The sequence below is a fragment of the Stegostoma tigrinum genome, chromosome 20 (genome assembly GCF_030684315.1).
Source record: "Stegostoma tigrinum isolate sSteTig4 chromosome 20, sSteTig4.hap1, whole genome shotgun sequence".
NCBI classification, from domain to species: domain Eukaryota; kingdom Metazoa; phylum Chordata; class Chondrichthyes; order Orectolobiformes; family Stegostomatidae; genus Stegostoma; species Stegostoma tigrinum.
Window position 1 is genome coordinate 58,061,336 of NC_081373.1, and position 15,392 is coordinate 58,076,727.

The 15,392-nt window shown below is 42.7% G+C and overlaps 1 protein-coding gene across 2 annotated transcripts in view; it reads right to left on the minus strand.

Moving 5' to 3' along the window:
* The window catches only part of ccar1 (cell division cycle and apoptosis regulator 1), a 108,802-nt gene that overhangs the window by 41,130 nt on the left and 52,280 nt on the right, over positions 1–15,392 (minus strand). For both annotated transcript variants that reach the window (XM_048551264.2, XM_048551263.1), the window contains exons 13-15: positions 13,133–13,299; positions 12,111–12,321; positions 11,065–11,148 (exon numbers count right to left, since the gene is read on the minus strand). In XM_048551264.2, the coding sequence (XP_048407221.1) occupies positions 11,065–11,148; positions 12,111–12,321; positions 13,133–13,299 (462 nt within the window). The remainder of the gene's footprint in view (positions 1–11,064; positions 11,149–12,110; positions 12,322–13,132; positions 13,300–15,392) is intronic.

A 15,392-nucleotide genomic window follows, 5' to 3' on the forward strand; every position in this document is an offset into this window, starting at 1 on the left:
CCTGACAGAGCCTCCCATACCTCCCCATTTCCTATGTCAAACTGTGCAAGTTCCTCACAGTCTCTTTTCTTGAAATCCATAGCCACACACTCCTTTTCCAGAGTGAAGACTGAAGAGATGGACTCATTCAACACCCTTCTAATATCCTGCGTCTTCTCACACAGATTGCTCATTGGTCCCGAATGAGCCCTGCTCTTTCCCTGGTTAGCCTCTTCCCCTTAATGTATTTATAAAATATCTTAGAGTTCTTCCTAATCCTGTTTGCAGTTCCTTTTTCATCTCCCCTTTTTCCTCTAATTGTTTTCTGAAGTTGCCTCCTGAACTTCTTGTATTGCTCCAGGGTTGCAGCTGAATCGCTCCCTTTGGATTTGCTAGAAGCCCTACTCCTCTACTTTATCCTCTCCTGAATTGTCCTAGACATCCAGGGTTCTCTGAATTGACTGCTGCTACATTTCCCTCAAAAGGGTACATTTTGGACATGTACTGTCCCCAGGTCCTCTTGAATGCTGTCCAGTGCTCTGCTGTGGACTTACCCGCAAGGAGCTGATCCCAGTCTACTGTGGTTGGATCCTGCTTTATTTTAATAAAACCTGCCTTCTCCCAATGAGGAGCCGCCTTTTGTAGTCCATCTTTCGCCTTGTCCAGAACAAATCTGAACTGTCCCGCGTTGTGGTCGCTATTGCTTATTCTGTTCCCCCCCACTGCCACATTCAACACTTGTCTGGCTTCTTTCCACTGAACCAGATTCAGCACTGCACCATTCCTGGTTAGGTCCTCTATGTACTGATACAAAAAAACTCCCCTGGCTCCAATTCAAGAAATCTGACCCCACCCCTGACCACCAACTATTAACACTATGACCATCCGAAATTATGTTGGGAAAGTTGAAGTCCCGTTGTATAATCACCCCATTATTACTTTTACACATCTCTATGAGCTGTCTACATATTTGCTCCTCATTTCCTGCTGGTTCTTTGGGGGCCTATAATCCAGTCCCAGTAAAGTAGCTGCCCCCTTAACATTCCTAAATTCTATCCCCAAAGCCTCATTTGGGGACCCTTCCAAGATATCATCTCTCCTTATTGCAATAATTGACCCTTTAATGAATAGTGCTACATGACCACCCTTTTTACATCCTCCTCTGTCTTGCATAAATATCCTATACCTTGGAATGTTGAGTTGTCAGTCCAGCCCTGCTCTCAACCATATTTCTGTGATGGCAACAGTATCATTCTTCCACTTGTCAATCCATGCCATTAACTCATCAGTCTTACCTATTACGTTCCTAGCATTAAAGATCATCTGATTGACACTCAACTTAACTGAACTCACTGTGATTTGCTTCCTTTGCTATGTCTCTGTATCAGTGATATTCTGTGACCCCTCCCTCTGCCAGATGAGTTTAACAGAATCAGCAAGCCGACCTACAAGAATGTTGGTCCCAATGTGGTTCAGGCGCAGACCGTCCCATTTGTACATATCCCACCCTCCCCAAAAATGGTCCAAGGGATCCAGGAATCTAAAACTTTCCCTCTTGTGCCAACTTCTGAGCCATGCATGTGAGAAGATAATGCTAACAAATCAATTAACAGGCAACTGGATTTTCAGCCTATACGTTTGCACTCATGGAGCTGCAGAGCACCTTAAAGGCCCAACTGTTTGCCTCAAGGCGACAGCCACAATTGACAGATACTTAGATGCATACTTATGATGCCAAGGGGCACAAAGCTATGAGCCAATTGCTGGAAAACAGGATTAAAATAGTTAAATACTTGTTTTGACTGCACAGACTTGATGGGCTAAAGGGCCTTTTCAGTGCTGTAGACCTCGATGACATTACGACTGGGACAGTGCCATGGGCAAGGGAATCATCTCTCAAACTTGGACATTAATTTGCCTTAGAACGGACGTCAGTCAGTCCCAATGTATCTCTGTGTCTGTTTTGCATTTGTGCACATGAATTTATGCAAGTATCTACGTTTTGAAATTACTTTATTAGGTATGGGCATCATTGGTTAGTCTAGTATTTATTTCCAATCTTAACTGCCCTTGAAATGGTGATGGTAAGCCACATTCTTGAACTACTGGAGTCCATGATTGCAGGTGCCAACAGTGGGATTAGAGGGGGAATTCTCGGATTTTACAGCGAAAGAACAGAGATATAACTCGTATGTGGGCTGACAAGGAACCTGCAGGTAGTTGTTTTTGTATGTAATTGTTGCTTTTACCCTTCAGGTATTAGTTGTGATAGAGATATTAGGAAGTGCAGATGCTGGAGAATCAGAGATAACAAGATGTACTGTTGGATGAACACAGTAGGCCAAGCAGCATCACAGAAGCAGGAAAAGCTGACGTTTCAGGCCTAGGCCCTTGTTTTCCACTTCTGGAAGAGGGTCTAGGTCCAAAACGGCAGCTTTTCCTGCTCCTGTGATGCTGCTTGGCCTGCTGTGTTCATCCAGCTCTACATCTTGTTACCTCAGTAGTTGTGACAGGTTTGGAAGGCACTTTCACAAAATTACTACAGTGCAGGAGGTCATTCAGCCCATGATGGCTCCACCAGCTCTCCAAATACGAAACTCACTTAATACCATGCTCCTGCTTTTTCCTCAAAACCGTGAACATCCTTTTCAAATAACTGAAACCCCTAGTATTGAACCTGGCTCCACAATACTGTCTCACAGTGCATTCCAAATCTGAGTGAAAAAGGTTTTTCCACATAACACTTTGCTTCTTTAACAAATTACTTCAAATCTGTGCCCTCTCACTCTTGATCCTTTCATAAGTGGGAACATTTTCTCCTGATTTATTCTGTCCAGATACCTCAATTTTGAATACTTGGAGAGGGTTCAGAGGAGGTTTACCAGGATGCTGCCTGGACTGGAGGGCTTATCTTATGAAGAGAGGTTGTCTGAGCTCGGTCTCTTTTCATTGGAGAAAAGGAGTAGGAGAGGGGACCTAATTGAGGTATACAAGATAATGAGAGGCATAGATAGAGTTGATAGCCAGAGACTATTTCCCAGGGCAGAAATGGCTAGCACGAGGGGTCATAGTTTTAAGCTGGTTGGTGGAAAGTATAGAGGGGATGTCAGAGGCAGGTTCTTTACGCAGAGAGTTGTGAGAGCATGGAATGCGTTGCCAGCAGCAGTTGTGGAAGCAAGGTCATTGGGGTCATTTAAGAGACTGCTGGACATGTATATGGTCACAGAAATTTGAGGGTGCATACATGAGGATCAATGGTCGGCACAACATTGTGGGCTGAAGGGCCTGTTCTGTGCTGTACTGTTCTATGCTCTATCAGTTTGCCATCGGCCTTGCCTTCTGAGAAAATCATTCACAACATGTCCTGACAATCATCATAACTGACCCTCGTATCAGCCACTATAATAAAAGCAAAATACCGCAGATGCCAGAGACACACAGCAGGTCTGGCAGCATTTGTGGCGGCGGCGGCGGGGCAGGTGCGAACCAGCGAGAAAAGAGGAGGAGAGAAGAGGAGAGAGACAGAAAGCAAAGGAAGACAGAAAGCAAAGGAAGACAGAAAGCAAAGGAAGACAGAAAGCAAAGGAAGACAGAAAGCAAAGGAAGACAGAAAGCAAGAGAATGTTTATGGCTGTACGAGCATTATATAGATAGGAATCTGTTTCTTTCTCAACAGTTGTTGCCATAAATGCAGTTTCTCCAGCATTTTGTTTTAACGTCTTATACCAGCTCAACATAACCAATCTTGCTCTTCCTAGAATCCCTACAATATGGAGGCAGGCCCATCAATCCACACTGACCTTCCAAAGAACATTCCACCCAGACCAACACCACCCCCACCCCATCCCATCGTTGTAAGCCCGCACTTCGCAGGACTAACCCAGCTAGGCTGCACATCCCTGAACAATTTAGCACAGCTAACCCATCTAATCTGAAATCTTTGGACTGTGGTTATGAAACCAGAGCACCCAGAGGAAACCCGCGCAGACATGGGGAGAATGTGCAAACTCCACACAGCCACCTGAGGGTGGAATCGAACCTGGGTCCCCGGCACTGGGATGCAGTAGCGCTAACCACGTAGCCACCCTACTTGCTGTCTATGGTCTTATTAATAAAGCAGAGGAAACTGTTTGCTTTAGTAACTTCTCTCTCAACCTATCCAACCATCTGTATTAATTTATGCACATATACATCTACAGCCCCTCAGATCCTGTTCTCCTTTCAGACTTGTACCCTTTATTTTATACAGTCTCTCCACGTAACTTCCTCCCAAAATGTATCACCGCACACTTGTTTGCAACAATACTCATCTGGTACCACCTGCCCACTCCATGAACTTGTCTATGCCCACTTGAAGCCCTACATTATCATCCTCGTTGTTTACAAATCTTTCACATTACATATCATCCAAAAGTTGTGAGCCTGTGTCCCACACCCCAATGTCTAGATCATCAATATTTTAAGAAAAACATGGATCCGAATTCTTAACCTTGAGCATTTCCACTACAAGTTTTCTACCAGCCTGAAAGACATCCATTAATCATTACTGTCTTTCCTATCACTCAGTCCATTTTGCACCCAGGTTATTACTGTGCATTTTATTCCACAAGCTCTTTTTTTGAGAACTTTATTATTTGGCGTGGCATAAATTGCCTTCTGGAGGCCCACACACAAGGCTAACAACAGAAGTCTGGTCAAAAAACTCCAACAAATCAGTTGATCATCATTTTCATTTTAAAAACCAGTGCTGGCTCTCCTTTATTAAGGCATATTTACCCACCTGTTTATTAATTTTGACCCGAATTATTATTTCTAGAAGTTAACCCCCAAAAAACGAAGTTACTCCAATTGGTTGGTAGCTGCTTGACTTATTCTTAAAACGTTTTTGGAAAGCAGCACAAGATTTTCAATTCTCAAATATTTTTGCAACACCTTAGTCCAAAGATGACTGAAAAGCTATTGCCAGTATCTCTGTAATTTCCATTTTCATTTCCTTCATAATCTTCGGTCGCATCTGATCTGGTCCAGTGTCTTGCTACCTTTAACAACAGGCACACCAACCAATGCCAGCTTCTTTTCAAGGTTAAATCATTCAAGTAACTGAATACTCCCCTATTTTGTAATGGCTTGAATAGCATCTTCTGCCTTGGTAAAGACAAATGCCTTCTTCCTCAAAGTGTAAATGCTGCTCTTGGTCCCTAATTTGATCCAATTAATCCTCCTTTTACTAGCCTTTCGCTATTCATATAGAAGACTTTAGAATTTCCTTTTATATTGCTTATCAGTCTATTTTCATTTTGGCTTTGCTTATTTGCTTTTAAACAGCTTGTGATGGAGCCCACAAGGGAGCAGACTATTCGGGAGTTAGTGCTATGTAATGAGTCAGACGTTATAAAAGACCTTAAAGTAAGGGAACACTTAGGAGGCAGCGATCATAATATAGAACATAGAACAGTACAGCACAGAACAGGCCCTTCAGCCCACGATGTTGTGCCGACCATTGATCCTCATGTATGCACCCTCAAATTTCTGTGACCATATGCATGTCCAGCAGTCTCTTAAATGACCCCAATTACCTTGCTTCCACAACTGCTGCTGGCAACGCATTCCATGCTCTCACAACTCTCTGCGTAAAGAACCCGCCTCTGACATCCCCTCTATACTTTCCTCCAACCAGCTTAAAACTATGATCCCTCGTGTCAGCCATTTCTGCCCTGGGAAATAGTCTCTGGCTATCAACTCTATCTATGCCTCTCATTATCTTGTATACCTCAATTAGGTCCCCTCTCCTCCTCCTTTTCTCCAATGAAAAGAGACCGAGCTCAGTCAACATCTCTTCATAAGATAAGCCCTCCAGTCCAGGCAGTATCCTGGTAAACCTCCTCTGAACCCTCTCCAAAGCATCCACATCTTTCCTATAATACGGCGACCAGAACTCGACGCAGTCTTCCAAGTGTGGTCTAACCAAAGTTTTATAGAGCTGCAACAAGATCTCATGACTCTTAAACTCAATCCCCCTGTTAATGAAAGCCAAAACACCATATGCTTTCTTAACAACCCTGTCCACTTGGGTGGCCATTTTAAGAGATCTATGTACCTGCACATCAAGATCCCTCTGTTCCTCCACACTGCCAAGAATCCTATCCTTAATCCTGTACTCAGCTTTCAAATTCGACCTTCCAAAATGCATCACCTCGCATTTATCCAGGTCGAACTCCATCTGCCACCTCTCAGCCCATCTCTGCATCCTGTCAATGTCCCGCTGCAGCCTACAACAGCCCTCGATACTGTCAACGACACCTCCAACCTTTGCGTCATCTGCAAACTTGCTGGCCCATCCTTCAATCCCCTCGTCCAAGTCATTAATAAAAATTACAAACAGTAGAGGCCCAAGGACAGAGCCTGTGGAACCCCACTCACCACTGACTTCCAGGCAGAATATTTTCCTTCTACTACCACTCACTGCCTTCTGTTCGCCAGCCAATTCTGTATCCAGACAGCTAAGTTCCCCTGTATCCCATTCCTCCTGACCTTCTGAATGAGCCTACCATGGGGAACCTTATCAAATGCCTTACTGAAGTCCATCTACACCACATCCACAGCTCGACCCTCATCAACTTTTCTAGTCACATCCTCAAAGAACTCGATAAGGTTTGTGAGGCATGACCTGCGCCTCACAAAGCCGTGTTGACTGCATTTGATCAAGCCATGCTCTTCCAGATGGTCATAAATCCTATCCCTCAGAATCCTTTCTAACACCTTGCAGACGACAGACGTGAGACTTACTGGTCTGTAATTGCCGGGGATTTCCCTATTTCCTTTCTTGAAGAGAGGAATTACATTTGCCTCTCTCCAGTCCTCAGGTACGACTCCAGTGGAGACCGAGGACGCAAAGATCCTCGCAAGTGGCGAAGCAATTGCTTTTCTCGCGTCCCAAAGCAGCAGAGGAAAAATCTGGTCCGGGCCTGGCGACTTGTCAATCTTAATGTTTGACAAAATTTTCAGCACATCAGCTTCCTCTATCTCTATCCATTCCAGCATCCACACCTGCTCTTCAAAGGTTTCATTCACTACAAAGTTCGTTTCTTTTGTGAAGACAGAAGCAAAAAAACTCATTTAGGGCTTCCCCTACCTCCTCAGACTCCACACACAAGTTCCCTATGCTATCCCTGATCGGCCCTACTCTTTCTTTGATCATTCTCTTATTCCTCACGGAAGTGTAAAATGCCTTTGTGTTTTCCCTAATTCGTTCTGCCAAGCCTTTCTCGTGCCCCCTCCTGGCTCTCCTCGGACCTTTTTTGAGCTCCTTCCTTGCCTGCGTGTAATCCTCTCTAGCTGAACTTGACCCTAGCTTCCTCCACCTTATGTAAGCTACCTTCTTCATTTTCACAACAAGCTCCACCGCTCTCGTCATCCAAAGTTCCTTAATCTTACCCCTTCTTGCCTGTCTCAGAGGGACATATTTACTCATCACTCGCAACAACAGTCTCCACATGTCTATAGTGCCCTTACCATGGAACAATTGCTCCCAGTCCATGCTTCCTAACTCATGTCTAATCGCGTCATAGTTTCCTCTTCCCCAATTAAATATCCTCCCATTTTGCCTAATCCTCTCCTTCTCCATAGCTATGTAGAATGTGAGGCAGTTATGGTCACTATCACCAAAACGTTCTCCCACCACAAGATCCGATACCTGCCCCCGCTCGTTTCCGAGCACCAAGTCTAGAATGGACTCTCGCCTCGTCAGCCTGTCAATGTACTGCGTTAGGAAACCCTCCTGAACACACCTTACAAAAACAGCTCCATTCAAATCTTCTGCTCGAAGGAGGTTCCAATCAATATTAGGAAAGGTAAAGTCACCCATTACAACAACCCTACTGCATCCACACTTTTCCAAAATCTATCCACCTATGCTTTCTTCAATCTCCCTGCTGCTATTGGGGGGCCTGTAGTAAACCCCTAACGAGGTGACTATTCCCTTGCTGTTCCTAATTTCCACCCACACTGACTCAGTAGGCAGATCTTCCTCGACAATGGAAGCTTCTGTAGCTGCGATACCCTCTCTCATTAGTAGTGCTACACCCCCTCCTCTTTTTCTCCCCTCCCTATTCTTTTAAATGTTCTAAACCCTGGAACATCCAGCAACCATTCCTGCCCATGAGAAACCCATGTCTCTGTTATGGCCACAACATCGTAGCACCAGGTACTGATCCATGCTCTAAGTTCATCACTTTTATTCCTGATACTCCTTGCGTTGAAGCAAACACACTTTAACTGATCCCTTGGATCCTTCCCAGGAAAATCCTTCCCACTAGCTGGTCTACCTCTTGCTACTGCCTCACCTGCATCAACTCTCACCTCCGGTATACAGCTCAGGTTCCCACCCCCCTGCCATACTAGTTTAAACCCTCTCAAACTACTCGAGCAAACCTTCCACCCAGGACATTGGTCCCCTTCCAGTTCAGATGCAACCCGTCCTTCTTGTACAGGTCCCACCTTCCCCAGAAAGCATCCCAATTATCTACATATCTGAAGCCCTGCCTCCTACACCAGCTGCATAGCCACGTGTTAAGCTGCGCCTGCTCCCTGTTCCTCGCCTCGCTATCTCGTAGTAGAGTTCAGTCTGTAGTTTGAAAGAAAGAAGGCAAAATCGGATGTCATGGTATTCCAGTTAAATAAAGGTAATTACAGGGGCATGAGAGAGGAACTGACGAAAATCGACTGGAAGCAGAGTCTAGTGGGGAAGACAGTAGACCAGCAATGGCAGGAGTTTCTGGGTGTAACTGAGGACACAGTACAGAGATTCATCCCAAAGAAAAGAAAGATTATCTGGGGTGGGATGAGACAGCCATGGCTGACAAAGGAAGTCAGGAAATATATCAAAAAGAAAAAGAGACAGCCTATAAATTGGCCAAGAGCACTGGTCAATCAGAAGATTGGGAAGGCTACAAAAACAGACAGAGGATAACAAAGGGAGCAATAAGGAAGGAGAAGATCAAATATGAAGGTAGGCTAGCTAGTAATATTAGAAATCATAGTAAAAGCTTCTTTCAATACATTAGAAACAAACAACAGGCAAAAGTAGATATTGGGCCGCTCCAAACTGATGCTGGAAGGCTAGTGATGGGAGATAAGGAAATAGCTGAAGAGCTTAATAAGTACTTTGCGTCAGTCTTCACAGTGGAAGACATGAGTAGTATGTCAACAATTAGGGAGAGTCGGGGGCAAAGTTGAGTATGGTAGGCATTACAAAAGAGAAAGTGCTAGAAAAGCTGAAGGGTCTAAAAATTGATAAATTTCCTGGCCCCGATGGGCTACATCGCAGAGTTCTGAGGGAGGTGGCTGAGGAAATAGCGGAGGCTTTGGTTGTGATCTTTCAAAAGTCACTGGAGTCAGGGAAAGTCCCAGATGATTGGAAAATTGCTGTTGTAAGTCCCTTGTTCAAGAAAGGATCAAGGCCAAAGATGGAAAATTATAGGCCAATTAGCCTAACCTTGGTAGTTGGTAAAATTCTGGAATCCATTGTCAAGGATGAGATTTTTAAATTCCTGCAGCCAGGGCCTGCTGAGACTTCAGTTTCCTATGGTGACCAAGTAAGGCAAGTGTCATGGTGATCTCTAACCTGCTGGCACCACTGCTACCTCGTATGGAATGGCATGTCACTGTTAACGGCTTTGAATAATCATTTGGGGGCTGTTTACCAGTAAATTCCATTGACTTGGATCAAACAACATGATCAGGTTTTGATCAATTCATTGGCTGAATGCCAGAGAACTTCCTGGATTGGAGCACATTTTCAGATAGTCAATTCTGATGTCATGCATGTTTCTTCAACGTGAATTGGCTTTAAGGCGATTGAAGAGTTTCGACCACTATTTGTAGAACGCAAACTTTGTTTACCTGTATTGGTTAAAATCAGATTCTGGCCCCATTACTTTAAATGGCATGACTATCGCATGGTTTTTTTATAATGCAAAATTGCACGAGAATGGAACTATTGCATATCAGAACTGACTGTAAATTAACAAAACAAAGATTTTTCTCAAAGAAGCCTCCAGACCACATTGGAAAAAGCATGTGCCCTGAAGCTACTTTCAGAGAAGACAAAGAACCATGAAGCTAGGCTTGCATGGAAAGCAAAGTAAGATTTAGGGTTAAAACTGTTTCAGAGATAATGGAAACTGCAGATGCTGGAGAATCCAAGATAATAAAGTGTGAAGCTGGATGAACACAGCAGGCCAAGCAGCATCTCAGGAGCACAAAAGCTGATGTTTCGGGCCTAGACCCTTCATCAGAGCTCTGAAGGTGGTCCAGGCCCGAAACGTCAGCTTTTGTGCTCCTGAGATGCTGCTTGGCCTGCTGTTTTCATCCAGCTTCACACTTTATTATGTAAGATTTAGGGTTAAATGTGGATTAAGTAAAGCTAAGGCAAAGTGAAATTAAATGAAGTGAATTAAAGTTGAGATAACACTGTGTGAAGCTGGATGAACACAGGAGGCTAAGCAACAACAGAAGAGCAGGAAAGTTTGACGTTTCAGGTTGAGACCCTTCCTCCCGAACCAAAACATCAAACTTTCCTGCTCCTCTGATGCTGCTTGGCCTGTTGTGCTCATGCAGCTTCAAGAGCGTAATCTCAGATTCTCTAGCATCGGCAGATCCTACTATCCCTGAATTAAAGTTGAAGTTGGTTAAGTAGTTAATACAGCAACGAAGGTATGTTTTATATTAAGTATTAGTACTTAAACAGTTAAAGAAATTAGACTCTGAGTCAGTTCCCTGCCTTATGCCTGTCACACAAGGGAGGAATACCGGGGTAAAAGACTGAAGCACATCTTTTCAGGCAAGAGTATCAAGGCTGCTTGGACTCATTTAAAAACAAAGAAGAAATTAGTACTTCTGTCCCCCAAGCCCAGGTACAATGAGATGAAGAGTCAACTCTCCACTGAAAATTTGGCTATAATTAACACCACATCTGTTTGTCAAGCTTAGTGCAACAGTGCACCCTGATTTACACACACAGACACCTGACAGCTTAGAATTTGAAGTAATTTTGTCTTTAGCACAAATTAAAAAGACATTGCTTACTTTCATCGTCTTTGGATCTAGCTTTGACCAGTGCGTAGGTGTAGAAATTTCTTTGCTATCCCCATCATCCTTCTCCTCCTCTTCCTGTTCAAATATAATAAACAGGAATAATCAGCAAATTTTGGAGAATGCCTGGAAAATGTATTCACTCATTTTTTGAAACAAGAGTTGCCGATCCGTGCAAGTAGCAAAGGTCACAACTGCCCCTCAGATTGACTCCTCCTCAATGTTACTGAATAGAACAGTTCACTCCTATATAAACACATACACACACATACACACTGTAACTGATCACATGCCACTCATCAGCCAATCAAAGCCAGATCTGTGGAACACAAAAAGGTGATCAATGACATCAAACAAAAGGACTCAAGGGCTGCAGACACTGTTGGTCCCTGGCGGCCAAACAGTGTGTGTTCTCATTCCCTCTCAATAAGTACAAGCCCCCCAGACATATCCACTATCAAAGAGTCTGCTCCACACACCCCACACTGCACGAAACTGTGGCTCAACCAACTGACCTGCAAATCAAATATCTTTGAAAGGTTTGTACATATCCAATGGTTGTGTAGGTAGAGGAACATACTAGAGTTAAAAGAAAGCAAGAGAAAGGGGATATGGAAAATTTGGAAAGTAGAAATTTCTGTAAACAGCTAACAACACCTGCCAACTCAACAACTGGTGACAAGCTTCCAGCAGAAACTGGTTTTCTTCTCAGGTATGAAACAGTGAAATATGAACATAAGTAACTACCATTTGAGGGAAAAGAAGTTTAAAATTCCAAATGTGTGAGTTTTGATTCATTTCTTGAGGAATTTTGAAGATTATTCATTCCATGAGACCGAATTATGAAAGAAAGCAGGCTGGGACTCTAAGCTGGGAGCTATGTTACCAGTTACTGTAGCTTTGCATCTATGTCTTCTCAAATGTATGCACTGCTCATAAAAAGAGCCCGTTACTTGATCTGTATGTATGTGATGCACTTTTTTTGTGGGTGTCCCTGTGCCTGTGAGAAGCGGAAATGGAAAAGGATTAGCGTTCAGTGCCTGTTCTCCATCAGCCTCCTTGTGTTCAGCTTGGAGCTTCTCAACCAGCTGCTGCTTGTATCCACGGGAGAGCGCTTCCCACTCTGAACGGGTGGGAAGGCAATGCCAAACATCCGGCAGAAATATAACCACGGTCTCCACATGGGCTGGAACCGTCCGCCCCTTATGGTGCTCCTCGGGGCGATGATAACGGATCTCTGCAAAACGGTACCTGTTGCAAGGGAAGAAGTGTATTGGAAAGGAAAATTCTATCAGACATCACATAGACCCTAAATGTCTCGCAGGATATCAAGCTAGAGAAATGCGTCATATACACTGTTCAATGTCACTTAACTGCAACTGTACGCATCAGGCAGGTGAATAAACAATTCACATTGTTCAGTCATAATAATGAAAGTTCCATCATTACCAAAGATTGGATAGTAACAAGTTTATCCAGGTAGATGCAGTGAAAAGCAAAACAAAAATAAATTAAAGACCTTGTATAATAACTCACTGCTTTAATGCCTTACAGTTAAATGACACTGGCTGTACAGTTCAGAAGAACTTGCATGGCATCACTGAGAATTAATTTCCATAAGAAAATGGAAAACAATTCTATTATCAATTGAACAATAATTATTCATCCCAGTGGCGACATCCTCTCCACGCATGACTTTTCTTCAAGGCATATCACACATAGGCATGAAATAGTTACACAGATTTACAACATTTAAACATATTTATTGAGTACACATTCAGAACAATGAATTATATTGAAAGTGCTTAATGTCTCTCCAATGTCATTCTTATGAAATAATGACATTTCACTATATGAGACATGCATTGTCACATAACAGGTGCCCTAAGTGCAGAATTAGCAGAACGACGTCATTTATTTTACCTGGAAAGCGGTTGGCTGCTAGGCAAGAAAACAACAGCTCAAACAGTTAAGGCTCAAATCATATAAATTTAACAGAACAGAAAGTAGAATCTTAGTGTTATACTGAAAGGCTCTGCCGTATTGCTGGATAATTACTTACCACTGGGTGCAACCACTCAAATCAATGCTCGTCAGGGCCTTACAACATCGGATAGCAGTCCTGATCAATACTGAAGGGTCAGTCTCAGGATTAGGTCCATCCAGAGAGGGAGACCAGTGTCCACCAATGGCCATGGCTTCATCTTTGCCTTTCATTCCAACCAAGAACTACAAGAGAAAAACAATGTACATCGGCATAAAGTGTAAATTGTGACAGATACCCTTATGTTTGTAACCAGCAAACTAATTAACATTTGCAGTTAAAATAGTACTTTTTAATGTAACAATTGCTTCTTTAAAACAGCATTTGTTATTTTTTATCAAAACCTTTAACATAGTCAAAACTCCCCACTTAAAGCAAACTTCACAAAACTTCCCATGTGTAAAAACAAGCACAGGAATACAAAGACGTTTTGCTGAGTGTGCCCTTGTGCTTGGTCTACAATCATAGAATAAGGAAGTCTAGAGAAGAACTGTTTCTTCCTGAGCTGAGAAGATAATTTTCCGTGGGATTGGCTAAATAAGTTAAGGATTAAACACTACGCCCCAAAACTTGCTTTCTATAAATTTCAGATCTATCATTGTAGAAAATAGTTTCCAAGAACTAATCTAGTCCCATGACTCCTTGTTTAAGATTCCAGTTTCATTGCAACAACATAACTTCTCTTTGTTTGTTTCTACATTTGCATGGTGGTTTATTTGGAGACTCACGAGGAAACACACTATCATCTTGTATACAGAATTCATTTACAGGCTTTCTTTAAGTTTAGCTTACAATGTTTTGATAACCATCCCATTCAAATCTCATGAATCTTCATGTATAATACATTTATAAGAAAAGATTTGCAAAAATGAAGAGGAACCAAACAATGGTCATGCTTTTTGAAAACTTTCCGATTCAAATCTCATTAATCTTCATTTATTGCACAAAGAATACCTTCGGAATAATATGCCTGATCAAACAATAGTCATGCTAGTTAAACTAATCCATTCCTGCAAATTAGCCAATCCCATGTCAACCCATACTTCTTAAGTCAACCTATAACTCCCATGCCATCCTGAACTGATTTCTTCCATCCTTCATAGATCAGCCCCATTCCAGCAATCCCATTTCACCTCTCTGGGACACTAATGTTCCAAGCAAAGTAAAAAAACTCTGTTGCTGAGCTGCTCTTCACTTCTGCCAGTTTAGTACTCAAGCATCCTCCCCCTCTCCCTCCTCATACTGACACCATCAACTGCTGGCAACTGGGCCTGTGTGACTTGTTTGAGTTCTCAATGCGACTCACATGCCTGTGTGTGCACCAGGCATCAACAGCTATCAATAAATTGAACTTCTACCTGATCAAATCACACCTCCTTAAACCGATTAATTAAACCAGTCCTTGTAAACAAAATTTGAATCTAATTATTATTTCAAAGCAGACCATGAACTTTTAAAAAGAAATTTAAACTTCCAGTAAACTGAAAAAGAGTTACCCTGGAAGGGCTCACGTTTTACGCAGAAACATTTACTATGAATTGAACAATGCAAGTATAAATTATAAAACTACATCTGATAAATGCTCATTCCTTAAGCTCGAAGATCCCCGGGTCACTGCCTACTTATTTTTATTTTCACACAAGAATTACGTCATTTACAAGAAGCTGATGCTTTCTTCATATCTTTGAGGACCAAATGTGAAGGTGTGCCACAGCTCTCAGGCATTCACTTTGATTCTCCTCAGTGCTCTTGCCATTCTGCGGTATGAGATGTTTTGCTATTGCTCCACAACCATCTTTCTAGGCAACCCACCAAATCCTCATGATGGTGGGCACCCCATCATAAACATACACCGCACAGCTTTCTTCCTCAAATACCTCAACATCAGATAACACATTAACATACTAACATATAAATTTTAAGTAGAAGTCTGTTATTTGGCACTTCAAACCTGCTTCATAACATCATATTTATTGGCGTTCTGAATCTCACATTCCCATTTACTCCCATGATGTTTGATTCCTTTGCCTAACAAGAATTTAATCTTATCTCTATCCTTAAAGGGTGATGCCTAATTTTAAATCAGCTTCCACTCATCTCACGCACACTCAAGACGAAGCATCTTTTCCGCATCCATCTTGTCAAGACCATTTATAATATCATAAGCTTCAGTCAAGTCACCTCTCTCTATTCTAAACTCCAGTGGAAACAAGCCCAGCCAGTCCAACCTATTCTCATATGACAATCCACCTATCCAAACGTCATTCTCACAAACCTG